Below are 26,240 nucleotides of genomic sequence, written 5' to 3'. Positions count from 1 at the left end.
TCCCACTGTTGTCCTTTTGCTACCTTTAAGGCATATAGACCAAGTGAGAGAGTACTGAGCAACAACAAAAAAAAAAAAATATTAACACCACCTTTTCATTTTCGGGTAACAAACTAAGCTAAACTTAACTTTCAAACTGAACAAAAATGCATTTTGTCTTATGGCCAATTTAAGAGAACAAACTTTGTCTTACCTGGAAGGCATTGACGGCCTTCACTACCCCTTTGAGGTATTTGCAACTCCTCCTTCGAAAAGCACTTCACGAAATCCAACAAGCCTTCACCCTCTATGTGGGCAGACTTTTAGAGCAAGGATTTGGGAACATCGCACAGTATACACATAAGCAGAGTGGCTAAAGTCTGTTTCTGGCCTTTGCTTTAAATGTAGGCTTCGCTGATTAATAATAATAAGAAACACACAATTCTCCCCTCCCCTCCTCTAAAAGAGGTTCGGAGGCATAGGGGACACAGTAACAACAGGTCCAATGTCTGTATGTCCGGAGTATGTATTTTATTCACATAAAGCACAAAATAATATCATGTAGGCAAGAATATAGGACTTTCATGACCACAACGAAAATTATAAGAGAGAGAGCTACAAAGACCAGCGACGTGAAAAACCGCAATAATGAACGCCACATGTAACTAAATACAACACTACTGAACTTCCTACCTGCCAGTCGCCTGCCGACCGAACACAAAAGGAACAAAAATGAAGAAACAGCATGTTCGTGGAAGCTAAGGCTTCCGTGCACAGTGCGAGAGATCAATAAAATGTTTACAGAGCTGCTGCCTTTGCCTCATTTCATACGTGGCATTAAACGTAACACGCTGGCCACACTTCCAATGTGACATATTCATCCACTACTCAGCCCTGGTGCCATTAATACGTGCTTTCTCCCTTTTTTGCACGAGCTGGCAGTTCGATTCGAAGTTGTGGGACAACATTTCCCCGGATTTCGAATCTCCCAAATGAAATCTCTGCCAAGAGCAGATGTCAGCAGTCATCATCATCATCATTATCAGCCTATCTACGCCCACTGCAGGGCAAAGGCCTCTCCCATTAATCTCCACGTACCCCGGTCCTGGGCTAACTGCAACCAATTTATCCCCGCAAACTTCTTGATCTCACCTGCCCATCTAACTTTCTGCCACCACCTGCTACGCTTGGCTTCTCTAGGGATCCACTCTGATACCCTTAATGACCAACGGTTATCTCGCCTTCACATTACATGCCCTGCCCACATCCATTTCTTTTTCTTCATTTCTGCTAAGTCGTCAGCAGTAACGCGTTCAAAACTACAGGTGATGGTACAACGTTTGCCACCCACTTGTCACACGTCACGAAAGAACAAAAAATCTTATGGATAAACATCTGGCTGTGGCTGAATGGCACAGGTAACAAGCACAGTAAAAAAAAAACCTGAGCAGCTAATTTAACACAAACAATAGTACGAGAATCGGGTATAAAAATTCACCCTCCCAGGGAACAAACTACGACCCTTTTCAAAGTCTGCTTGTGCCCTGAAAGCCATCGGTCGACGGCCGCCTGCCAACTTAGTGGCAGCACGAAGGAACCCGGCCCCGAATTCAGGGCTGAAACATATTATAACAGTGCGTCACCACCAGTTACGTGCATTGGTGCAGTCAAGCATACAATGTGAGCTTTAGTACTACGCTATAATAACTACATGGAAATCTACCCTCACGACGCAAGAAATGGTGTGCCACAGAGTAGCCGTCCGTAGGAGCATGTAAATACGATGCCTCGATGCAAGAGCTACTTGCGCTCTATGCGTGGCACCTCTTCTATCAACGTTATCAACGTTCTCAACGCAATGCATTAGGTTACAACTAAATGGCAGATGGCCTCGAGCTTTTAAAAACACACCCCCTGTCTCGCAGGGCTCAACAGTAAGCTTGGCCTCCCCACGGACCACATACCTGCAACTTGGGTCTCGTCTAAAATACCGACATACTGCAACTCGTGACTCGCTTAAAATTTAAACACTCGACGCAAGACGTCACTATGTGGACAAAGCCAAGGCATGGGATTTTACAAAAGAGGTTGGGGCTAAAAAAAAAAAATAGCATGAGGAGTCATGCTTAAAGAGAGTTCAGTTCTCGCCAAGACACTCGTGGCAAGGACTTCATACACCCTTCCTTTCAAGCAAGCAATGCTGTGTTTCTGAACATGTAGTAGTAAAGGCTTTGTTTTGTTTCACCCTGAGTGGATTATTAAAAAAAAAAAAAAAAAAAAAGGAGGGAGACAAGAAGGAAGAAAGAAAAAGACAAAAAGGCGCCACTGCTACGTGTGTGGATGAAGCCCAACATGCCTCAAAAAACTCTCAACAACAGCCTCACCAATTTTGCTCTGCGATCCAGCCCGATGTGAGCGAGAAAAAAAAAAGAGGCCTAGCCACTTATCAACACTTCACTAGACGACTCGGCTGCGCTCTTGCCGCCCTCCGCGGTCTCTGAGCGGCCGCCGCTGCCTCGCCGGCCTTTTCCTTGCTGCCGCTACACATGCGCTTCCGGCCCGCCTCTGCTTCAGTCAGGGCGGCGTCACTGTGCCGACGCTTGCTGCTTGCGTTGTTGCCCTTAGGGCGGCCGCGCGAGCGAGGTGCTGCCTTTTCCGCCGGGTGGTTGCCGCCGTTAGCGGATCCCAGTTCGCCATCGTTGCCGTTGGTCACGGCCTCCCGTAGTCGGCTCACTTCTTCGAGGACGTCGGCGAACTCCCGGTGCTGCTCGAGGAGCTTGCGGTTCATCTCGCTGAGCTTGCCCTCCTGTTCGGCGAGACGGCTACCCTGTTCGGTGACCAGCTGGGACTGGTCATTCAGCTGCTTCTCCTGGTCGCGCAGCTTCTTGGTCTGGGTGGTGATCTGTGCGGCAGGGGACAAAATAAAGCATTTTAGCTTAAAATCACCTCCGTGTAGTAAAAAATAACGAAGCAAGCTCACACTAATGCGCCAGACTTGAAGGTAGCGAAGCTGTACACAGCGTTCACGACCATCGCCCCAGTTTAAGTCCACGATTGCAGCCAATTTGCTTCTTCTTCGCTGCCGCAACAACCTTTTTTCCATTACTGTGGCTAAAGGTGTTAGCTTCCTTCATTTTTGTTTTAAGTGACAATTACTGGACATCACCTTGGCGAGGCATACCCTATGACGTGTCTTTCTCGTTCCGAGCAAGTGTTTCCACGACTGCGGCGAACGCTGGAGTATTTTCTGGCCAATCGTGGCCAATCTCCCCAAAGTGGATATGCTCGGCTTGACAAATAAGCGCCGGGAATGCTTGGCGCTTGTTGCGAGGCATGCATACGCAAGTGCTAGGCATTTTCTTGGTTGTGTTAACTGCCCGGCGGTCACCGCTAGGCACACGAACGTGAAAAATTACGATTTGCTTAACAGCTTCGCCGCCAAAACAACAGGAAGAGTTTATTGCATCAAAGCTACACCTTGACTACGGGGCACGCTGAAGGTGCAAGCAGGGCTCCAGACAGAGAAACTCTGACCGCCAAAAGTATCTTTAACCCTTTGCGGTCCATTGTCGGGCCCCTCCCGACAACACAACACGGCCGCACCGGTTCGCTGTCGGGCACTTCCCGACACGCTTTCTCCTGGTTGAATTGCGCGCGCATTTTTTTTTACTGTGCATGTGGCGCCACCTCTTATAAAAGGCAAGAACTGCCTTGATTTCAGCTTTGTTTTTTTTCACCAGATGGCGCAGCTTACACGGTTGAACTCTTCGATTGTTCGAGGGGCGCGCAGCTCAGATTCGGCGCCGCTTGCAGCGAAATGGCCGCCTTCTCACCGAGTGCCTTCTACGGCGGTAATTCTGAAGCATTTAGCGAAAGCGAAGACGATTTTAGTGACGAAGACAACTATGTGGCTCCATCGGATACCGAAGAAAGTGATTCTACAGAAGCCAGCGAGGAAGAAGACGAGGACGGTGAGACGGTGGCAACAACCAGAACAACACAGGACCACGTGGAACCGACTGGACAGCCTACTTGGATAATTTACCAGATTTTGACCCTCTTCCCTTCACTGTCCCGAACCCGGGATCTCAAGTAAGCTCTTCCAATGTAAAGTGCGAGTTGGACTACTTTCAGTTGTTCTTCACCGACCAGCTGATTGAGCAAATAGTGCGCGAAACAAACCGCTACGCCCGTGATAAAATCTCGAGTGCCGGTGTTCTTCAGCAGTACTCGATTTGGAAGGACTGGGAAGATGTGCGCGTGGAAGAATTCAAAGCCTTCCTAGGGGTTATAGTAAACATGGCCTTGAACCCCAAACCGGAGCTGAAGGAATACTTTAGCAACGACCTCCTCAAGAAGATGCCTTTTTTCCCACACGTTTTCCAACGAAAAAGATTTCTTCAAATATTTTGGATGCTGCACGTTGCACCAAGCCCACATACCTCTTCAGGTCCACCAACTCGTGGAAGCAAGATCAGGGATGTTGTGACCTACATAGATGCTAAATGCAGAGAGCATTTCAACGCCGGCCCCAAAATTTGCGCAGATGAAAGTACTGTCGGCTTCAAAGGCCGAGTCTCATTCAAGTGCTACAATCCCCAAAAGCCAACAAAATGGGGCATGCGCGTTTATGCACTGGCTGACTGCCAAACAGGCTACATTTCGGCCTTTGAACCATACTACGGCAGCACAACAACTGATAGCCTCTGCCGTCCCGAGCTTCCCTTCACATGCAGGATTGTGCTCCACCTGCTGGAGAAAGTGGAGCAAGCTACACCGGGCAGTGGCTATCATCTGTATACGGATAGATTTTATACGTCCCCAATGCTTGCGGAAGAGTTACTTTCGCACAGTATTTTGCTAACTGGGACTGTGATGACAAATCGAAAACAAATGCCGCAGCAGCTCAAAAAAAAAGATGAGAAAAGGTGAAGTGACGGCTTATCGCAGAGGAAACTCGTACATGGCACTTGCCTGGCGGGATAAGCGTCAAGTGACCATGCTAAGCTCAGCCCACAATGCGTCTACGAAAGAAGTGACAAGGAAGATAGCTGGAGGAAAAACACTGACACTGAAGAAGCCTGTGGTGATATGCGACTACACTGAAAACATGGGTGCAGTGGACAGGGCCGATCATTACTGTGCAAGTTATGCATTTTCCCGGAAGTCAATGAAATGGTGGAGGAAGCTTTTTTTTTGGCTTCTGGAAGTTTCGATAGTGAACAGCTTCATTTTGATGAGACTGCAGCTCCTGAAGCAGGGAGAGAAAGAGCAGCGACACCTCCAGTACCGGAGGAACCTGATAGAGCAGCTGATTGGTGACGTAAGGGCTCGCGCTGGGAAGCGGGGCCCATCTGCAAGATTGGATTGCGAACAAAGGCTGGATGGAAAGCCCCATTTCATCTACAAGATCCCTGGCCGAAGCAGCAAGGACTGCGCTGTTTGCAGTGACCGGAAAACAAAAGGGGGCAGGAGGGAAACAGTGTTCTTCTGCAAAACCTGCAGAAATAATCCCGGACTGCACCCAGGAGAGTGCTTTGAACGCTTCCACACACTGCCCAAGTATTGCTAAATAACTTGGGGACAAAGAGGAACTGACGAAATAAACAACCGCCAAGTTAATTTCCCACAGTTGTCGTTTTCTTTCGTGGTGCCTCAAACTAGTGAAATAGTTTCGGACCGGAACGACCGGAAAGTGGGTAAAAGTTTTGGACCGCAAAGGGTTAACATGCGGTGAAACCTGACACGCGTTTTCACTTTCCGCCTCCATTTGAAAAGTGGCTGCCGCGGCCGGGATCGAACCGGTTTTACCCGCCCAAGAGACCACCAGTGAGGTTTGCAGTTATAGAATGGGCGACCGAAAGGAACCGCCACAAATGACAGAGAGCGGCAAGCTACCGTATTTACTTGAATCTAGGCCGGTACTTTTTTTTTTTTTTTTTAAAGTCGTTTATGAAAGTCAAGGGTCGGCTTAGATTTGAGGATGTGAATTTCCTGCCACCTCTAGACACTCAGCGCCATCTCGTTGCCACAGGCTTGCAGGTTTCCAGGCTCCATTTTGCTTGTTTGAACGTTGTGAACACGGAGACCGTGCTTTTGGAGGGCAGTACAAACATTGCCGTAATACACAACGGTATGACGAGCCAGCTACAACTGCTTGACGAGGCCATCAACAAGCAATTTATGGACAGGCTGCAGAAGCACCACAATGACTGTCAAACGCTGCAAGATCGCCAGCTGACACCGACCGGGTGCATCATCAAGCCTGCTTCACTCAGCAAGAACTTCACCGCAGCTTGGGGCGAAATTCTGGCCGAGGTAATTGTGCGGGCCTTCCGCAAGTGCAGCATTTCGAACGCGCTGGATGGAAGTGAAGGCAGTGCGCTGTGGGAAGAGGAGAGCCACAAAGAGGGCAGCGACATTGACGACAACGGCGAGTGAGCATTTAACAGGCTACGACAAGCGCCGCAAGCGTAATAAAGTGCATGTTCTAGTCTCAGTCTAGTGCCTTTTTTCATTCGGCTTACACTCTAGGCAAGCCTTTTTGTATTTTCTGACCTTCTGAAACTTGGGGGTTGGCCTACAATCGAGGCCGGCCTAGATTCGATTAAGTACGGTAACTAGGTGACCTTTGGTGCAAACAGCACCCTAGTGAGCATTTGTGTGAACTGAACCCCATTAAAAGAAAAGTGCGCTCTGCGGTTCAGCTTCATCCGAATGTTTTTTCTCTGACTAATCCATACAGATAAAAATAAAATTTCGGTGAATGACAATGACATGACTGGACTGAAAAATATGACCCGTGCCATGGCACCAGGCAACGCAAGCATGAGCTTTTCTGCACTGTGCAGCGCCCCAGCCACACATCACATTTCAGAGCCAAATGGCATGCACATTACTGTCATTCCCCTGACAGCACGGACTGGCCAATTAAGAGCATCAAGAGCAAGAGGATTACCTCAGAGTGTTGCTGACTGGGGTGGGGGGGAAGTACAGAGGGAGCTGAAAAGCTACTTTGGAATATCTCAGAGTGAAGTTGCCCTTAGGTACCAGCCAAGAAGCAAGGCAGAGCACCGCCTTCCTCTGCCGTCGTCTCACCTTCGACTTGCACTCGGCGAGCGTCTTGCGCAGGCTCAGGTTGGACGAGCGCAGCTGCTTGAGCTCTTCAGTGAGGCTCGCGTGTACGGCCGTGTGCACGCAGGGCTTCTGCACGCGCCCCAAGATGGACGTGGCAGTGGCTGCAAGTCGGGGAGAGAGAGACCCGGACTGAGAGGCGAGGGTGGGGCTGTTGTACTGAAACATTTGCTTCTAGGGAGGGAGTGCCTACCAAAGCTGTGCCAAGAAATGTAGCAGAGCTCCTCCTCAAAGCACAACACCGACAGGCTTACCAAAGATGACCTTGTGCGGCCAGAAAGTGCCAGTTTGGAATGCAACTCTGTTGTCGTCGCTGTTTACAGCATTTTCCACTTGGCCCGAGCCCCGTCCCATAACTCTACCAGAAGCACAGTGTGGCAGTTCTTTTTCCCTCTTGACATTTCATAAAGGCGGTATTACAGTTGACAGCTGCTGCCACTACGCTGTAGGGCTGGGCCCCCCAACTCAACTAGATTCGTTCACTGTCCAGCACACTCAAAAGCAAAGTCTTTGCTGGCTTCCTGTGCACAGCCAGTAGCTACATTTGTACATCCATAACTGCCAGCCATAGATGATACAGAACAAAGAAAGTTGCTTAGGCAGCACGAATGAGAAGCAGTGGCGCGTGGAGTAAAAGAAGCGGGTAAGGGCAAAAGGGGGTCAAATGGGAGTAAAAAAGCAGCAGCAGAGAGAAACAGGAGCAAGTGCAGAAGTGAGCTGGGGTGAATGTTCCTTTAATCAAGGAGTAACAGCAGGAGTAATGAAGGAGTCAAAATGAGAAGATCCAGTATGTGAGTATGAGAAGAAGAGACGGAATGGCTTTTCGCATCTTCCCTCTCCGTGAATACCTGGGGTTTGTAATGCCACACACACACTGAAAGCTCACAGCTGCAAAGATGACTTTGTGACAACAGAAGCCCGCATTCTGAAAACAAGTGTGAATTATACTGGTCACGTGTAACATTGATTGATTGATTGATTGACTGTAGGGTTTAACGCGCCGACGCAACGCAGGCGATGAGGCGCGCCGTAGTGGAGGGCTCCGGATTAGTTTTGACCACCTGGGGATCTTTAACGTGCGCCGAAATCTCGTACACACGGGCGTTTTTGCTTTTCGCCTCCATCAGAAAAGCGGCCGCGGCGGCTGGGAATCGAACCCGCGACCTCGTGCTCTGGTCACATGTAACAACAGAGCCAGTAGGGCAGCACTAAGGTGTCACTTGTAATGGCATCACCATCAATTAAGTCCTTGAGTGAGGTGCTCTGCAAAAGAGCTTGTACAAACTCCCTACTGTACTACTTCCCTGTACTTCATTGCTGCTATTAGCACGCATGGAACCTGGTGACAGCAGCAAACAAGGTACAGGCACCAGTGATCCCCGGGCGGTGCCGGACAAAACAATTAGCTATGGTTAATAATCACACACAAAAAAGACACTTTCAGAGAGATTAAAAAGCAATTTAGATGTAATGGACCAGGGTCTCAACACAGTTCTCATGAAACATTGACCCCAAACACTTCCTGGCTAATGGTGTCACATTTCAATGTGTTTGCCGCAACGATGCCCAAGGGTGCAGCCAACGTCATTTGTTTGCCATGTTGCCTGCCCAGCTCATTTCACACGATGACCGAGTCACAAAGTAAGGTGCAAAAGTCCCGTTCACCTGTGTAGGTGCACATTGCAAGCAAGCAGCTCCCCATGCCTTAAAAAAGTTTGACTGTAAAGTGTGTGTTTACAAAGTCATCTGTTGCAGTCTGATCTGTTGCGGTTATCGTGCAGTTAAGAGTGTTGAGGAGGAACTGGCACCAGCCAATAATGTGGCCACAAAACATCCACTGCACAAGAATGGCTAAAAGTATCATTACTTGAAAGAGTAGCTTATTTATACTAGCTCCAGTAGCAGTTTGTCAGAAAAGCTTCCTGTACCATTCCAGTAACCACAAGCATGGCATGAAACAATGGCAGCAGTTCAGGCATTACAGCTCTACAGCACAAAAGTGTTCATCCTTCTATAGTTTCTACCTTTCTGTACATTACTTTCTCTTTACATCACCCCTGATAGTCCAAACTCTATAACGTGTCACATCACACTAAAGGGGTCCTGAAACAGGACATGGTAAACAAGTCTGCGCAATTGTGCAGCTACGCGATCAAGCGCATCCGAGCTGAACGGGAGCTTCCCCAAAGAGAGCAAAGACTAAATTAGACACATTTTTCATTTTTTTGTTTTCTTTCTTGAGCGTAGCACCAATACATTTCAGAAACTTGAAGTGTTTTCTGCAGTTATAAAAATGCAGCAATTGCTGAAGCCACATTGTGGTCACACGGGCTACCGAAATTTAATTAACCCACGTGCTTGGCATGGTGCAAGTTTGTTGTGGTCCCTGCTGACGAGTTAAGCCAAAATTGTGAAAGCTTGATCACATGCAATTCTGCAACTCGATGAGAACTAGTATGATGCATGCACAACAGGTATCTTTACCGCAGCCTAATATGAATGGGTAGACCAGAAGTTGTGCGATGCTTTCGCTGATGCAACCTGCATCAGGTCGGTCCCCGCCTATGCCAGTGGAGCAATACCTCCCACAGTGTTAGGAACCGTGCGGGGAAAAGAGAGATAGATATGTATGTGTCTTGGATGTACGATAACTCTGTTAAAATTATGTTAAAAAAAATTCCAGCAGACAGTGTTAGAAAAATAAATATATATAAATAAATAAATAAAGGCCCCCTTTTCAAGAGCGAGACAGTTAAAACGCGAAACTTTTTCCTATGCAATGCGAGTCAAAGTCCAAAATCCGAACTCTGTGTCGGAATGGCACAGTCGGCTTTGATTTGATTTGACCCAGGTTTGATTTTGACCACGGGAAGAGTTTTTTTTTCTTTTCAGACACTTGATGTCCCTTTGTGGAAACGCATTACGACCACATGCCCTCCCACTGTGTGAAGTTGGCTCTCCTGCAGTGCGTTTTTGCAAACGGTCGCCATCAATGAAGCGAAGACAGCAGGTGCATTACCTACAGCTATAGTCCATTCAAATTTGGCTAGGGCCAGTTTGCATTATTACTTACAACAAGCTGTCACCCCGATGATGGAAAAAAAAAAAAAAAAAAGCACATTGGTTAACTGCAACGGCTTTGCAGTGCACTCCTCACGTTTGCCGTTGAGGTATTTTTACAAATTAAATTGCTGTTCTAGTAACTTCACATCGTAAAATTATTCACTAGCTTACTATTTCTTGCCATAATAATTTTTTCATTAGAATAAATTTAAAAAAAAGCGTTGTCTGCACCCTGCGTTGAGCAGACGATCAGAAGTGTGCACAGTACTGCTTACCGTTTTCAAAATTCCTAGATAACCTATTGGACCCCAAAAAGTATAAAAAAAAGTCAATAAACGCTATCAAAACAGAATTTAGCTTATAGAAAAATGTTTCAGTAGTAAAAGGCGCCAGTAGACTGAAACAGCGCTGTCTGCCTGACGCTTTAATCACAACAAGGACCCTGCTTAAAGTCTCGGACGGCAGACTAGCCAACTTTCCAGTGTCTATCCCTTTCAGTCACGAATTATTATACTCACTGCAGAAAAATTCCATACTTGGAGGTTTAGCAGTGTTAAGTGTCTAGAGGTAAGAAAAAGAAGTTCAGCCTCTCTAGAATACTTATTACGCAAATGGCGTCGCGTCTTCATACGGAGGCACCATTACCAAAACCTGCTTTTCTCTATAAAAATAATAAATATCCTGAGGCAGTTTACAAACAAGGAGGTGAAATATTAATTTCTGCACATGAAACAGGTGTTTTTAGCCTTCAAAAATGTTTTACACCACAGTAAAAGAGAACTTAGGACGGCAACACACCGGAGCTCCCACAAAACTTGGTGGCGTCCATTTTGAAACAGGGTTCGTGCGGGCTTCAAAAGCAAAAATTCAAGGGTTTTCAAGGACTTTCAAGGACCAGAAAACACATTTTCAAGGTCCCCATCTTATATTTTATCTGGGATTATTTATAACTTTTTCAACACAATGCAAAATTTTGATATTGCCTAATACCTAAGAACATTAATGCACATTGAGGGAAGCCGACTTAGATGGCGGCAAGTTAAGCTCGGTTTAAGTTGAGAAGAAGATACATCTATGAATTCGGGGAGATAGGCGCTATTGGTTCATGAATGCTCCCCTAGCTGCATTTTTTATTTCATAGTTTGTATTTAGAGGTTTTTCTTTTTTCTTGGTATTTTGCTGAGGCTGTTTGATTTCAAAACTTAGTTAATGTTGCCTGCATCTCCTGCTTTGTCAGCAAGAGTATCAGCTGAAATTAACTCAGCAAGTGTTGCGCCAAGGCAGGATGAACTATGTACACGTCCACCATTTGCACGTAAAAGCAAATGCAGATGAAGCGTATGAGGCACAGCAAACATGTATAGAAAGGCCGTCCACAGACTAGATGGAACATGCAAGATAGAGAACAGAAGCCGGCTTTCACAGGATTGTATCGTGACATGAATTCTATTGAGGAGTGCTGCTCCCAATGTTGCCTCGTAATAATGAGAATCCACAACTCGTAGTTTCACGCAATACACTGAAACTTGATTTTTACAATGTTTCTTTACATTTGTTAACACCTAAAATCCATGACAAACACTGGAAATTCTTGTGAAAATGCAGGGCCATTGATTCTCTCCAGAAAAATCAAGGGTTTTCAAGGACCATTTAAAAATTCCAGGACTTTCCAGGCCTTGAAATTTACACTTCTAAATTCAAGGGTTTTTAAGGACCTGTGCGAATCCTGTGAAACGATCTTTATGAGTGTGGTTCCGCCATTCCACGTCACATGGTGCTGCTACCTTTCACTTCCGTAGGTTTCGAACATCAGCCGCACCGCTCTGCAGCATGAACTGTTTTTGTTTTCTCGGGGGAAAGAGACGAAGAAAGTTGCGTCTCCATATGGAGACACGGTGACTGAAAGGGCTATATTGCTTAGAGCAGCACAGCCAGAGGGTGCTTCAGGACCCCTTTAAATTTTTTAGGCTTGAAAAAAAAAAAAAAAAGCTAGTTGCACGCTTTGTGACACTGAGGCCACAAGTTTCGAGACAAACTTTTCCTAGCTGTAAGTTTCGGGCATGGGGAACCCTAGTTGCTATTGCCACAGGCTGATTGCGCAAGACTGCAAAGATGCATGTACATGCACTTTTTTATCTCTCCTCATATTTTTACCAGTTTGTGCAAGCCAGGTAATAGCCCAAAAGTTAAGTCTGTTTTCTCCTAATGTGCGTACTTTGCGAGAGAGAAAATTGCAAATGTGTCGTGGGTGACGCTTGGTTTCTGGCAGCTGCAGTTCTTTCCAACTTTGGGACTTTGCGCACGACACAGTGCAAGAGTTGTGTTTAAAATTTGTTTGCAACCAAAAACTATACTAGATTGACAGTCAGTTCAGAGAAAATTTTACATTCTACAGTGAAGAAAAAATTTAGAAAGAAATCGTGAATTCGGACAAGACACTAGGTAATGTTTGATGCCCCCAATCTCCTATCTGCAAAAATGGCTAACTTGTAACATGTGGAGTGCAGGCCGGGCATCTCTAAACTCATCTGTAAATAATCATTTGTATAAAAAGAATTTATATATACACAAAAACGTGTTGTACTTTCTCAGAAAAAATGCGTAGTCAGTTCAAAGGAAAAGTTCAAATGACAGTCAGTTCAAAGCAAAATTTGCTTTGAACTGACTGTCAATTGGGTGCAATTTTTGATTTCAAACGAATTCTAGACAACTCTTACGCCTTGTCGAGCCCAAAGCCCCTTAGTTGAAAAAAACTGCAGCTGCCGGAAACCACACGTCACCTGTGACACATTCACTTTTTTTTTTCCGCAAAGTATGCACGTTAGGAGAAAACAGACTTCCCTTTCGGGCTGTTACGTGGCTTGCACGTAACTCACAGGAATACGAGGAAAAAAAAAAAGCGTGTATATATGCATGTCTGATCTCTCGTGGGATCAACCAATGGTTTCGTAAGGAGTGGGCACTATCATTGCTTCAACAGCAGCCTGAAGAATGTGCTACGAAAGAGAACAACAACAACCACAACAAAAGAAAAGCTGCCACCACGGTGGACAGAAACGGTGTGAAACAACATAAATGTCAGCTTACTGGACGTCGTCTCTCCTTGTTGGTCCAACGTTCTGGCCCCCACTTGGACGAGTACTTCTGCGTGTGTAAGTGCTCATTAAGTGGCCTACTTATACTTTCCGAGTGCGGCAGTGGAGCTCGGTGTTCACATCAAGGAGCTGCACTGCAGTCCCGCTAAAACTAAAAGTAGTCACAGCATTGTGGAGCAGAGCTCCGGGAAACTGCAGTTTCTCGTCATACAATAGCTGGCTGGTCAGCCACACTGAGTGCACCAGGACAGGGTGACCCAATTTCAGGCTTGCCGATTCTCGTTGCACATTTTAAGGTTGCCCCCTTTGCGCACTTACCAAGAGCAGAAGACGAGTGTAGGCATGGCATGCTCAATGGCAAAGTTGCACGTTTTTCATGGGGTGCAGTAGTATGAACGCAAGTTCGATGCTTACACATGCAGATGAACTTGAAGCTGCTACCATGCACTGTTGCCTGTAAAAACGTACGTTACGTTGGAACAACACGCTAGGCCAGTGGCTCTCAATAGGCTTCCACAGACGCCAAGGCATCTCCATAGACCCCCTCCCCTCATTTCTGCCAAACCTTGGTTGATTTAACGGAGTAATGGTTAACGGCATTCCCTTTGCAGCGGGGCGATGATGGGTGTCACATGACAAAGAAGCAATGACAATTTGGTGGAAATGCAAAAATTTGGCTTTACCGCATGAAATGCCCATCACTTGGGCTCCTCGGCCCCATGCGTCATTACAGCGATTCTTTAGCTCGACGCAGATGCTATGGAAGTACGCCAAATCCAAAAAGCATACATGAGAGAAGTGGTGTTTTGATTCGACACGCCCGGGAGAAGTCTTGCTCAGGCGTGGGCGTGGAAAGAAAAAAGAACCACTGATCTAGGCACTGTTTCAGATTGAGTCATTTGGCGCAGGCACTCTTTCAGGGGGCGTTTGATTCCCAAAGCTACCGAAAAAAGGAGTCTCCCCTAGCAGCACAGAGGTGGACAGGAGAGGAGAGTGCGTGGGGGTGCCCCTACCAAGTTCGGAGCTGCGTGCCACCGCGGTGCCGCTGCCGCAGTGGTGGCCCGCCGTGCCCAGGAAGCCCAGGGCGGGCTTGAGGGGCCCCACGTGCAGCTTCAGGCCCGGGGCGATGCGCTCGTCAAAGTGCTCCATGGCCATGGAGGAGATGTCGCGGAGCTCCTGCAGGATCTCGTGCGCGCGCGGCGGGGTGCCTGTGCACCCCTGGCCGCCCGCGCCTTGCACCAGACGCAGCACCCGGAAGATCTCATCTATCACCTGCACACGTTCCAGTGGGGGGGGGGGGGGGGGGGGGTCGAAGAACGGAGTGAAAGGCCACAATAGAAGGGTGAACTGTACCTGCACTACACTGAGCTTTTTTTTTTTTTTTGCTACAAGCTATTTTTTTTTTTCGCTACAAGGTAAGTGGCATATGAAAGTCCTCGTCTTCCTACGGCAGTCTAGTCTACTTATAACAATATCCAAGTGCCAAGGAAATCCCATCGTTATAACCGATGATTGTTATACGCGGGTTGCTAAATAAAAATTGCGCCCACCTCCCCGCAAGTGGAACCCTGTGTAGATGCGACGCATCGTGGGGTTCACTTGGTGTTTCCGTTGGACTGATTCTGAAATCGCGTGAAACGTGTCGGGAACGCGTATGATTATTATGTTTTATTGGCCAATCTTGGTCAATCTCTCTAAGTGGTATGCTTGGGGCTTTGCTGTCGCAACGACCTTTACTCCATCATTGTTGCTGTAAGTGGGAGCTTCTTTTCTTTTATTGCAAGTGTTAATCATTGCCCCATCATGCGTTGTATCAGTAGCTTCTTGACGTAGTTTGAATGAGTCAAGGATATAAGGCGCGTTCGTGGCTTTTGATTCTGCCTCGGTTTTGTGGCACAGTGGGAAGAGCACCATGTACCTCGCGTTCCGCCCACAGGGTCGTGGGATCGAAACTGGGCGCCGCTAAATATCTTTTTTTTTTTATAGTGTAGGCGGAGAGGTGTGGACGGAGAATGCCGTATGGAGGGACAAGGCGAGTGAATGAGATGCAGTCGCATCTAAAAGACAGAGCCGAGCTCAAAACATTTAATTTGCAGGCAAGCAAGGTTGTACTGCTACCTATTCGTGGAAAAGAAGCCATACTCGGTCAGCTTTGTTTGCTGCACATGAAGCTGGCGCACATCTTTTTCAAGAGCATCTATAGGTGCTTCTTAGAGACTGTCATGTGTTGGGTCTTCTGCGAAGGTACTACCCGAGTAGGCGGTGCAACCGCGTGATCAGAGTCGCCACTGCCACCGCTGTCCGCAGCACGTATCCACGCAATGATCGCCTTTTCAGTGAGGCACTCAGACATTTCCAAAACATCGGCCCTGACGTTTGATCCGCGGAAAAACGGAAGTAGTTGAAGAGGCACCCAGTCAAATTCAAAGCAGCAGGCACGGGGACGGAGCCAAAACGGCGGCATCGGGAGGGGCGTTTGGAAGGAGAAGTGTTCCCCTCCTCCTCTCGAGGGGTGGACAGGATGCGAGGCCCATCGCGGCGCATGGTGTCGGCGTGGTTGGCATGGAGAGCCGGCGGCAGCTTGCATTTTCGGTGCTTGCAATAACCCGATTCAATCGTTATATCCGATATCGCGGCACTGGAGCATTGTAACAGGCGGTTTATTTTCCCATAGAAAGCATACAAAAGCGGACGGTGCCGTAGGGGTTCATCGCTATATTCGATGTATTGTTATAAACAGTATCGTTATAAGTGGACTTGACTGTATTCTTCTTTCTGTCACCCCACGACTACCCCCATGCCTGTTGTCATCATCTTGGCACCTTCTCAATGTCCACCACAAACAAAAATGAAACAAGGGGTTTAGTTTAACAGCTTAATTTAGACCACTTGGGAGTCCAAAGTGCGATATGGGAAAGCTGGCAAGCAGCAAAAAATAAAGGATGAAGAATGATGACCAAAAGGAACCAACATCAAGAAAAAAAAATTGGCACTACTCTACTTTGTGAAGTTGGACGACCAACACACATTGGCTATTTCCAGTTTTATGTGCACTTTATTATTCTATTTTTAAGTAGACTTGGATATGGCGCCATCTATGGACAACACACTGGTAATGTGGGCACACACTGTAGCTATCTTTATCTGAGTCGATGCTACGATCTTTTTCTGGCCTACACATTCAGTCTACGCACGCATCAATCTCCCGGAAGCTATCACACAAGAGCTCCGCAGTAAAAAACCACAACTCTTTATGTTACCACTTCCGAACATCTCGGGGAATATAATGTGCTAAAGCATCGAGACGCGTTGTACTGCAAGGCTTCGGATTACTTTAGACCATCCAGGGATCTTTATCATGCACCGAAATTTCGACAGACAGGCACCTTCGTTCTTCGCTTTTATCAGAAGAGCGTCCATTGCAGTCAAGATCGAACCCGCGTTTTTGGAATGAGCACTCATGCTATCACTTAAGAGAAATGCAACGAGGAAAGCCGCCAGGGTTTTCCCTGTCATACAGAACTGCCGCAGGAAGTCATTACAGACAGACAGGGAATTATTTTGTGTGACATCTGTGAAGAGGTTTGTAAAGTTAGCTGCCTAGCCCGGTGCCAGTGTGTCTGTCCAACAGCAGCAATTCCTACTGCGAGGAGCAAAGCTTGTGGAGCAAAGAGCTGCAGGCCTATAGGCATGTGGGAATGCAGCTGCCTGTTCAGTTGGTTGTCCCACCAGGTTTGACACGATGCCATTGGCAGCACTTAAAGCTGATGTTCAGCCCCAAGGGAGTGGAAACATCAAACTAGCTTTTTCCAGCGAGTCATGAAAACAGAGGAGGATGGTTGACAGCACCCCAGCCTAGTGCACAGCAGCAGCCCTGGCCTGGCAATGGTTGGCTCACAGAGTGCCAACATAACCGCCACTCCGGCCACTTTTAGCTATAGATAGCTTGCACTGACATCACTGTAAATGCTATGTCGGTGCAGCACATGCCCGGTGAAATACTGCTAACTTCTCTGCTGCTCTTATCTCAGAGAAAGCTGAGAGCCGTGCCCCAAAAAGGGTGGTGGTGACGCCGTCATCAGCAAACCGTTTGTGTGACAGTGCCACTTTTGAAACAGGCTTACATTCCACTTACATGAAGAGGAAAACAGGTAGGCCACCTTTAAAAATTTCTTTTCTCTTTTGTGCACTCAGCCATGGGCAGGGGGTGCAAAAGAGGTACCTGCTCCCCCTCCCCCCTCCCCCCCCCATCCCCTCATAGCCACCCCAGAACAACTGCTAGGTTCCCTCGACCTCTTTCCCCTCAATACAACAGGTTTGACCCCTCAAGACAAAATCCTGGAGACGCCCATGCACGCAGCTCTACCCTTCTCGCACATCCTTAACATGAAAATTTCATGTCAGCAGACCTTTAAAAAGAAAAAGACAGCACCAAAACAGGAGAAGAGGACACAAGTACAACGGACAAGTACACTACCCGTTTGTTGTACTGGTGTTCCCTGTCCTGTTCTTGCGCTGTCTCTTCTTAAAGTATGGTACACCAACTCGCCCACATAAAGCTCCTTCCTCCTGCTACAGACATGGAAGGGAACACCACAAGCACTTTCTATCAACTGAAAGTTTTGTTCACCACAATACACACACTGGTTTCAAGTGTGAACAAGCCCCTTCTTCAGTACTCACATGCAATTATTACACAAGCCTGCTAGACAGGCTTGTACTGTACTATTGGAAAGTATTTGTCTGGCTGCTTCATCAACCACCAACATATAAAGACGACGATCAGGCTTTCATTGTCCTAACAAACTATCACCATCACCAGAATTATTTGTTCATGCTGGTGATGATAATAGGTAGTAATTGACAAGCGCACAAATTCCCGCTCAAAGCAAGGCACGCAGGCAGTTTGCGCGGCCCCACCTTTCCGGGGATGAAGCAGCAGAGGCTCATCTCCATGTACTTCATGAAGGTCATGCTGAGCAGGGACAGGCGTGTCTCGATGCTGGTCAGGATCTCGCAGTGCCGGGCCAGCGGGTGGGTGCGCCGCTCCGACTCCCGCCGGGGAAGCTGCTTCTTGACCGCCTTCAGGCACTGCGCGTGGAAGCGCTCCGCCCGGAAGAACCCCTGGTTCAGCAGCCGCTGGCAGCACGTGTTGAAGTACCGGTTCACCTGCGTGTGGAGGAGAACACACACAAATGCTGAATGCGGGCAGAGTTTGTTTGGTGAACAAGAGCACCGGGCACCCAAGTGTGGAGGATTGGGACATAGAGTGCGCAGGGACAACAGTGCACAGCAGGAATCTTCACAACACACCTTCCTCTAAGTCTTGTTGGTGACTACTGTTTGAGACTATGCCAGTTTGCAAGACAATGGGGGCTTTGAACACAGGAATGACGACACACAAACAGCGTCTTCTTTCTTCCTGGTGGGCTAGTTAGTGATGATAGGAAGAGTACCACTGTATTTCTCGATGGTGCATTGCCATTGCAACAAAGCTGTTTGTCAGGGTTTGCTGAACGAAGAGTCACGATTTTTCTTCGGGTCCCAACAACCAGTGATGGAACTCTGGGACTCGTTGCAGGACGGAAGGCTGTTTCAGCGGCTATGCGGTTGAGACTGAAACGCCATTCATACTAAACCACACTTGGTTTACATACACAAGGCGAAAGGTGCACTTACCGCTAACAACTTCCCGGCAACCTGCCGGCTCTCGACTCCCCCTTAGCGTTCCATTTGAGAATAGAACTTAGATTACAACTTAGCATTCCATTTGAGAACAGCTTTCAACGTGACAAAAAAAAATTAATGTTTGAAGCAGTGCACAAGACTGCCTCCACATGAACGCAAGCAGAAGTTGCTAGGTGTAATCTGATCGAGCAAACTGAATGCCTTTCAGTACGCATATGGCACAGTGCTGTATAAGAATACAGTGTACACATGCGAACAGAGTCAGCATTACAGCTGTGTGTAATTTGGTCAGTTGTGTTTCCTAATCTGCTAGAGCTTAACGTGCTCAAGACGAACACAGGAGCACGTGACGTTGTTTGCAAATTTTCGGCATCAGGTTTACAGGGTTAAAGAAAAAAAAAATGGTTCAGACAAGCTTTCTCATCACAAGTAATTGTGATGGGAAAATAAAAGTGCATGTTTACAGCACGCGCTAAGGGGTATAATTTGGACCAGATAACCGTGCTGCACAACTTTTCAAGTGCTAATCGTTGTCGGAACTGCTCCTTGCCGCAGAGTCGCGTAACAAACTTACACACAAAAAAGCTACCGCCGCTGAGGTTAGCAACAAGCCAACCAAGCTGCGCTGCGCATTTCATTAAGTGCAGCACGAAATAAGGGGAACGCGATCATTCCACGTAGACCACCACACAGTCGCAAGAAGCGACCAAAAAACGGCTAGCCCACGCTTCGTGAACCCCAGGGCTGGGGTGGCCGCTCACCCTCCGGTAGATGCTGATCTCATCGTAGGACAGGTAACTGAGAATGTTCTCCATGATCTCAATCGGAAGCCCCTCGACGGTGAGCGCTCCGTCCCGACTGCGGAGCTCCAGCTCCATGTCGCTTTCACGGTGTTGCGTTTCTCGCCCGACGAACAGGGCTCTTCTCCCGGGGCTGTCCCAGCAAGTGCTACGTCTGTTCCCCGTCCACAGCAGACGGTGCTACAAATGTGAATGCAGACGATTCTGATCTGCGGGCTCGGTTGGCGAAGGCGAGGTAATGACCGCACGAACTTCGCGTCGGACCTGCAAGCGATGCTAGCCGCCCCGGAGCCCAGAATCACCCAAGACCAGTGAGGGTGGCTCGCTGCTCTGCTGACGGCAAACAAACAGAGGCAAAGGAAGCGGTGGTGGAAGAGGAGCTGGAATAAATAGAGAGGGAGAAGGCAGAGCCGGAAGCCGAGTACGAAAGCAAGCCAAAACCAAAAGAGTCAGTTCACTTTACTCTCGGCACCGCACAGCGTTCTGCCCTTTAGCACCAAATATTGTGCTATCCCTTTAAACAATACAATTAGTGTTATTTGCAGACCGATTTAATTAATAAAGTTTAGTTTAAAGTTACTTAATTAGCCAGTTTATGGTTATCTCTTGATCTGTGCTCTGCTCTTGAGAGTTCCAAACAAGGACGCGGGCGCGCAACTTTTCAAGTTCTTGCGATGCGGAGTCGTTGCTCTAAAGACGGCGGAAAAGTGAACTCAGGTGAGTTTGAACTCCCTTTTCGAAGTCATATCCCATGGTACTGTCGCTGTGGGTTGTGGTTAGGCGTTGCTATCGCCTTGCCATCTTTAAGTTGCGCACTGCAGTGGGCACCAGTTTGCCAAGATGGCGATTTGTTGCGGCGGCATTTTATCGTAGAGTTAATATACCATTTTATGCATGTCACCAGTAACTTATGTTCACTAGAAACTGCCACAGTTGCCCGTCAAATAACATTCGCCATGGTTCGTCATCGAAACTAGGTTATTTTAGTTAGCGTCATGTGTGCTGCCGAACCCAACATGCTCCAGCGCGTTCCGGCAATCATCTCGCTGTCTGCCGCCTGCGAGCTTTACAGCGCGCGTGTAAACCCGTGCGCTCTCGCGTCTTCCAAAAAGTTTCTTGTTTGTTTATTCCTATTTTCTTAAATTTCTTGTTTCTTTTTCAGCCCTTGTTTTCCTTTTTTGCACATTTTTGGTTGAAAGCTATGCGAAACCGCGAACATCTGGCGTCGAGTTTCGACACGATCGCATCAATTCGACACGATCACCAAATACAGCTTTGCTTAATTTGAAAGAACTAGGCTTTAGTACGTCATTCAGCTCTATTCCAGCCACGAAGGACCTTTTTTAACCGAGAAAACGGAAAAAAATATTGAAACGCTCAAAATTTGCGCTTTAGTGACGCTTTATGGGCAGGAGTGACGTCATTATGGAACAACACTAAAAACAATTGCCGGTGTGTTAACTGCACTTTAGCATTCGAGTGATGCTATCAAACGAAACTAGAGGCTCCACTAAAATCGTCCAGTCATGTGTCTGTTCGGCGGCTGCCAGTTGCACGCACCAGATTCTATGACGTCATAGAAAAGTTGCCGGAAAGTAGCTGAAGAGTTGCCACTGCCTCACATATTTTCTTTAATGTCGCCACTATTTTTTTGAAGCTTGCGATAAAATTGGTATAATTCTTATCAGGACGAAGCAGTCTTTCTAATGAACCAAACTTGCATCTGGCCTTCGTGGTCCCTTTAAATACTTTGTAGGAACTAGCAGTCCGGCACCCTGTTTTTAGGCTTTCTTTTGTTTCTGGCATCAGCCGCTTACTTTGTACCCTTCTGGAACAAGCATTGTCGTCTGTACATGCGGCTTCCAGGGCTGTGGTTCAGGGTGTCGGAATTAAACAATTTTCGTTTCGGTTTCTGTTCTGTTTTATAAATAAAACTTGCATTCCGGTTTAGCTCTGGGACGAAAAAAGTAATGGTTTGTATCGGTACACAACGGCACGCAAGAGCAATTGAGAATTGAGTTCGCGCTGCATGTGTAGTGCATGTGCATAAGCACAGCGCAACTTGCTGCTGCTTTCGTTGATTGTGCCGCTGTTATCTTCTGTTTTTACTGCAATCAGAGTATGCTGCTGTAATCATGCCGAGCAAGTCATTTTTCTGTCGTCTTTATTGCTGTTATGTCGTTTTTCTGAATTTTTGTGTTTATTCATGTATAGCACCCCCTTAGAACAATGCCTTAGGAGAATGTAGGTTATATCAGTAAACGAATGAATAAGTGAATAAATAAGTATTTAAGTATATTGAGCAATAAATAAACACGGCCGCAACGTCTGCTTTGCAGCCAACTGCGGGCGACGATCTTGTGGAGAGCTATGCATTGACCATCGAGACAAATGTATAGTGTTCTAGAGAGGTCTAGAATATGGTAACAGACGGAGAAAGTAGGAAAGCATGAGCAAGCCTGCCAAAGGGAAGACGTCGCCAGCGAAACGAAAGGCATTTTATATGCCAGCAAAGTGGCGGTAACCTCCCACCATGGATATTGGAATGAATGCTCGAATATCTGAGCTTTCCACTCGAACCGATAACCAAAACGAAATTTTTTCGGTTTTGCTTCAGAACAAAATAATACATTACGTTTAGGTTATGTTTTGTTTTTGTTTTTTTTTTTTCCCGGTTCCAGTTTTCGTTCCATTCCAACACTGCAGGGTTCAACCCATGTATCAAACGAGACGCGCAGTTTGTTTGCGCAGCCTGTCGGAGTTATTTTAAATTTGGTAGCGCTTGTGAAGCCGAATTGTGTGGTTTTGTGATGACCGTCCATGCATGATCCAATACCCGTTCCACACTGCCTGGCAGATCTACGCTTCTGCCTAACAATAAATTGCAATAACACTGAAAGGCGGGCTAGTTGGTGACAATTCATAGCTGTAACTTTTGCGCACACAAAAAACGAGGACTAAATGGAGACACGAAGACCAGCGCAGTCTTCGTGTCTCCGTTTAGTCCTCGTTTTTTTTTTTGTGTACGCAAAAGTTACAGCTTCTGCCTAACCTAGCCCTCCAGCACATCCATGACCTGGGTGGCCTAACAGGGCAGTATGAAGGGGATTTAGTCTAGCTTGGGAGAATTTCTGTTCATTATGGTGGCTCATGCGTCGCACTGTTTCGATTCTCGGCCCGGTGGCCTTTCCCTGATACACAAAACAAAAATACCCGTGTGTGGAGGCTTTGGTGCATGCTAAAGAGCCACAGGTGGTCTGAATTAATCCGTAGTTTTCCACGGCGGCATGCCTCGTAGATCGGGGTGGAACAATCTTTTGTTGCGTCTCTGTTTCAAGTTGTGACGTAGTTCCAGTTAACAACTCCCTGCGTTTCTGGTTTTGCATCACACATGCAAGGCCTCAGCCAATCAGGGCACGCTTGATAGGAACGCTTTTAGGTGGACAAAATTTATGATTCCACCCTGGGCGTATCTTCGACACTTGACACTCCAATTTCAATAACTTTGTGGGATGAGGGGTCAAGAGGGGACGGATGGTGTCCTCTCCCCCGTTTCATCAACACGAAATCCACCATGCTAATGGTCTGTTGTGTTGTAGGAAGGGAATGGTGACAGCCGATCGATGACGGGACAGATCTCCACTGCTTGAAAGCTCCGCAACACTGCCTACACCGGAGGGGTAGGCCCAGCAGGTATTAGCTGTGCACTGATGGCACCGCTCTGCACTGCAAAGATGGCATTTGCACTGATCCTCCCCAAGCATGAATGTCATTCACAGACTCCTTGTAAAATGAAGCGAGGAGGAATCGTCCTCTGGCTTGGCCCACTGCCCAAACAGACACACGCGGCTGCTTGTAGCTCATTTCCAGAAGCTGTTACGAGATTATATTTAGTGTAGGGTGCTTCTCACATTTCTTCTTTCCTGCTCTCTTCAGAGGGTTTCACTGCTACCAGGAATGCTCTTGGCGGAATTGAAAACGTCATGCGCAGACAGGTGAGTTTGATTTGTGGATAGGCTTGAATTTACTTCTCTTGCGGGCATAGCTGCCTTGCATAGCGCTACTTTGCTACTGAAACCTGTTTACCAGAAGCTCTCGAAAGATGTGGGCTGCAAGCTGCATATTTGCGAATTTTTTGAAGAAACTAGACTCAGTGACGGCTGCCTGCTAATGCATTGGGGAGGCGTGTCAAAAAGGATTAAGGTGGTCATGCATGGTAAACGGCACTTTACTTAAAGGTGTTGTGCCACCAAATTTTAAGTCTGTAAAAAGCCTGCTGTAGGCTTCCTCTGCATGCAACGACCCTCAACACGAAGTGCTGGGTACAGCAAGCGCTTAATTTATATTTTAATTCGCTTCTAAAAATTACCTAAATGCTCTTCTGGAAATCGGGACCCATCGCTAGCGCCACTAACCATGACGTCAGTGAATTGCCAGCGCAGCAAAGTTTGTGACGTCATACAACGCTAGCGACTCGAGTGACGTGAACGTGAACTCCAGTTACCACAGTTTGTTTGGTCGCTTGGTCGTATCGACACACTATACCGATGCGACGACGACGCGACGCCGACGAGTCGTTAAAACATCGGCCAACTGCCGAATTGCCAGACCGCGTTGTCACACCACGCCGACGGCGACACAAACACGTCGGCCGATGGAAAGTCGCCGTAGTGTGACTGACTCGCCGATCGAAGACGACAACAAAACCGGTCGCCTGACTGGTCGCACGACGCGTCGTCAATCGACCGAGAAGCGAAAACTGCGCCCCGACAACATTCGTGCCGCAATGAACGCGGCTCTATTTTGTTAGTTTCTGGAGGGTAATAAACTCGGTAAGTTCCATGAAGCCCATACAACTCAACACTAGCGCTAATGCGATCCGTATTTTGGCGTTCGACGCTTCGGCCGTGCTCTTCGGCGACGCCGCTACCCCGGAATGCGTGCGCGATCGGCTCGCCTGTAGAAAATATAAGGTCAGTTTCGTGCAGAAGAACAGTTACGTAGGGTAATTTGGGTAATAAGAGATCAGTATCGGCAAAGGTTTTTAACGTAAAACGTAAAACCAAAGTACGGCAAGCACTATCCCTTCAGTAATCGCAGTCGCAGCCGGGCACACTTATTTTTGCGAGCGCTTTCGCAGAAGAGCAGAGTTGATGGCGATAAGCTGTCGCGGGGGCTTCGCGGAACCTTGCTGCGCAAGCTCTATTTAAAAAATGTGAGTTTACAAGCCAGGAATTCTGTAAACTAGCTAGTAAACACCGACGTACGACTCCAAGGATGGGCCTCCATCTAGTACACCGGCTATATGGCGGAGTGGAATCGTTTGTTCGCTGGCTCAGTGGTCTCGAGCGTTCCGCCCATCCGGTCAACATTGCCGGTTCAATTCGCGGCGGGGGCAGCTTTTTTTTTTTTTTTTTTTTGAGTTTTTTTAGCATTTTTATGGTTTGCAAATCCATGGTTTTCATTTGTCTGCATCCGAGGATGCAGACAAAGAATCTGCGTCGGAGCTGTCGCGGCTTGACGTGACGAGTCGGCGTGTTTACTTCCGTGGTGAAGCCCGTATGTGGGGGAGCAGACGCCGCAGTAAAGTCGCAACGTACCGCAGCGCCGCCGTGGCAGAGCCTCCTCGCTACACTGTGACGTCACTGCTTGAATCGGCGCCCAGAAACCGAAACCGAATCCTGTTCACATGAATCGTGCGATAATAAATTTTTCACTCAGAATATGTGCGTGTGAGAGCATGTATCATGCTTTCTAACGAATTATAAAACGTTTGCAACAAAGAATGCACAAGCAACAAATTTGGTGGCACAACACCTTTAACCATGTTGCTAAGCCATGCTAAGTTCTAATGATGGCCATTTTGCTAGAGATAACTGTGTCAGTCGCTGTGTGTGTGAAACCGTTACGTTGGGTAGCCCAAAGGCCCTTTGGCCGGAAGCAATTTCTTTTTTCTCGGCAAAGTGCAGTACCGGCAAAAACGGTCCAATGCTACGTTGCTTTTTCTCTTCTTGGATTAAAGTGACAAAAGAAATGCGAAAACACGGCTTTTCAGCAGGGAATTTTTCACGCAGGTTCTTATAGCATTGGGATGTAGTAGCCTTGCTGGGGGAACCATTGAAATGGGGGTGGATTGCATCACAGTGTGACTCCTGGGACAAACCAAAATACAGAACATTTTACCGAGAAACATTCTTTTAGTCTTTCTTTCTACAACAGATACTTGCAGCGCCCAAAGGTGCCGAAGCGGAGGTTTTACAGGTTTGAAAAAAATTGTTCGTTCACAGATGGCATGTGTAAATTTAAGAGCTGATTATACTGATGTATTGATTTAACAAAAAATGGATTTAACAAAAGCAAAGGTTCCATTCCTGGCATGGTATTCCTTAAGTTTGGGGGAATTATAAATGAAATATGACACGTAATATGGTGTCTTCCAGTTTGGTTGTTGCATATGCAATATAAGCATTTTGAGTGTGGT

General features: G+C 47.3%; 2 protein-coding genes across 3 annotated transcripts in view; one reads left to right on the top strand and one right to left on the bottom strand.

The window, feature by feature from the left end:
* Window positions 1-480: 480 nt before the first annotated feature.
* Pall (F-box protein pallbearer) lies at window positions 481-20,111 on the bottom strand. Of its 2 annotated transcripts, XM_077681306.1 has the most exons (6): window positions 19,721-20,111; window positions 18,192-18,440; window positions 14,285-14,543; window positions 13,264-13,320; window positions 7,078-7,217; window positions 481-2,881 (listed from the first exon to the last, which is right to left on the bottom strand). In XM_077681306.1, the coding sequence occupies exons 1-6, from the start codon at window positions 19,835-19,837 to the stop codon at window positions 2,426-2,428; spliced, it is 1,278 nt and encodes a 425-aa protein (XP_077537432.1). In that variant the 5' UTR covers window positions 19,838-20,111; the 3' UTR covers window positions 481-2,425. The 2 variants fall into 2 exon arrangements, with proteins under 2 accessions (XP_077537432.1, XP_077537433.1); XM_077681307.1 differs by lacking the exon at window positions 13,264-13,320 and having other exon boundaries at window positions 19,721-20,110.
* A 143-nt stretch (window positions 20,112-20,254) lies between these two features.
* LOC144149649 (uncharacterized) overlaps window positions 20,255-26,240 on the top strand; it is a 41,793-nt gene continuing 35,807 nt past the window's right edge. The window contains exons 1-2 of the mRNA XM_077681308.1: window positions 20,255-20,476; window positions 23,696-23,754. Coding sequence (XP_077537434.1) covers window positions 20,434-20,476; window positions 23,696-23,754 — 102 coding nt within the window. The 5' untranslated portion in view covers window positions 20,255-20,433. The remainder of the gene's footprint in view (window positions 20,477-23,695; window positions 23,755-26,240) is intronic.

The sequence above is a fragment of the Haemaphysalis longicornis genome, unplaced genomic scaffold (assembly GCF_048455015.1).
Source record: "Haemaphysalis longicornis isolate Haplotype H1 unplaced genomic scaffold, Haemaphysalis longicornis Haplotype H1 scaffold_8, whole genome shotgun sequence".
NCBI classification, from domain to species: domain Eukaryota; kingdom Metazoa; phylum Arthropoda; class Arachnida; order Ixodida; family Ixodidae; genus Haemaphysalis; species Haemaphysalis longicornis.
This window is presented reverse-complemented; position numbering and strand designations above follow the sequence as displayed.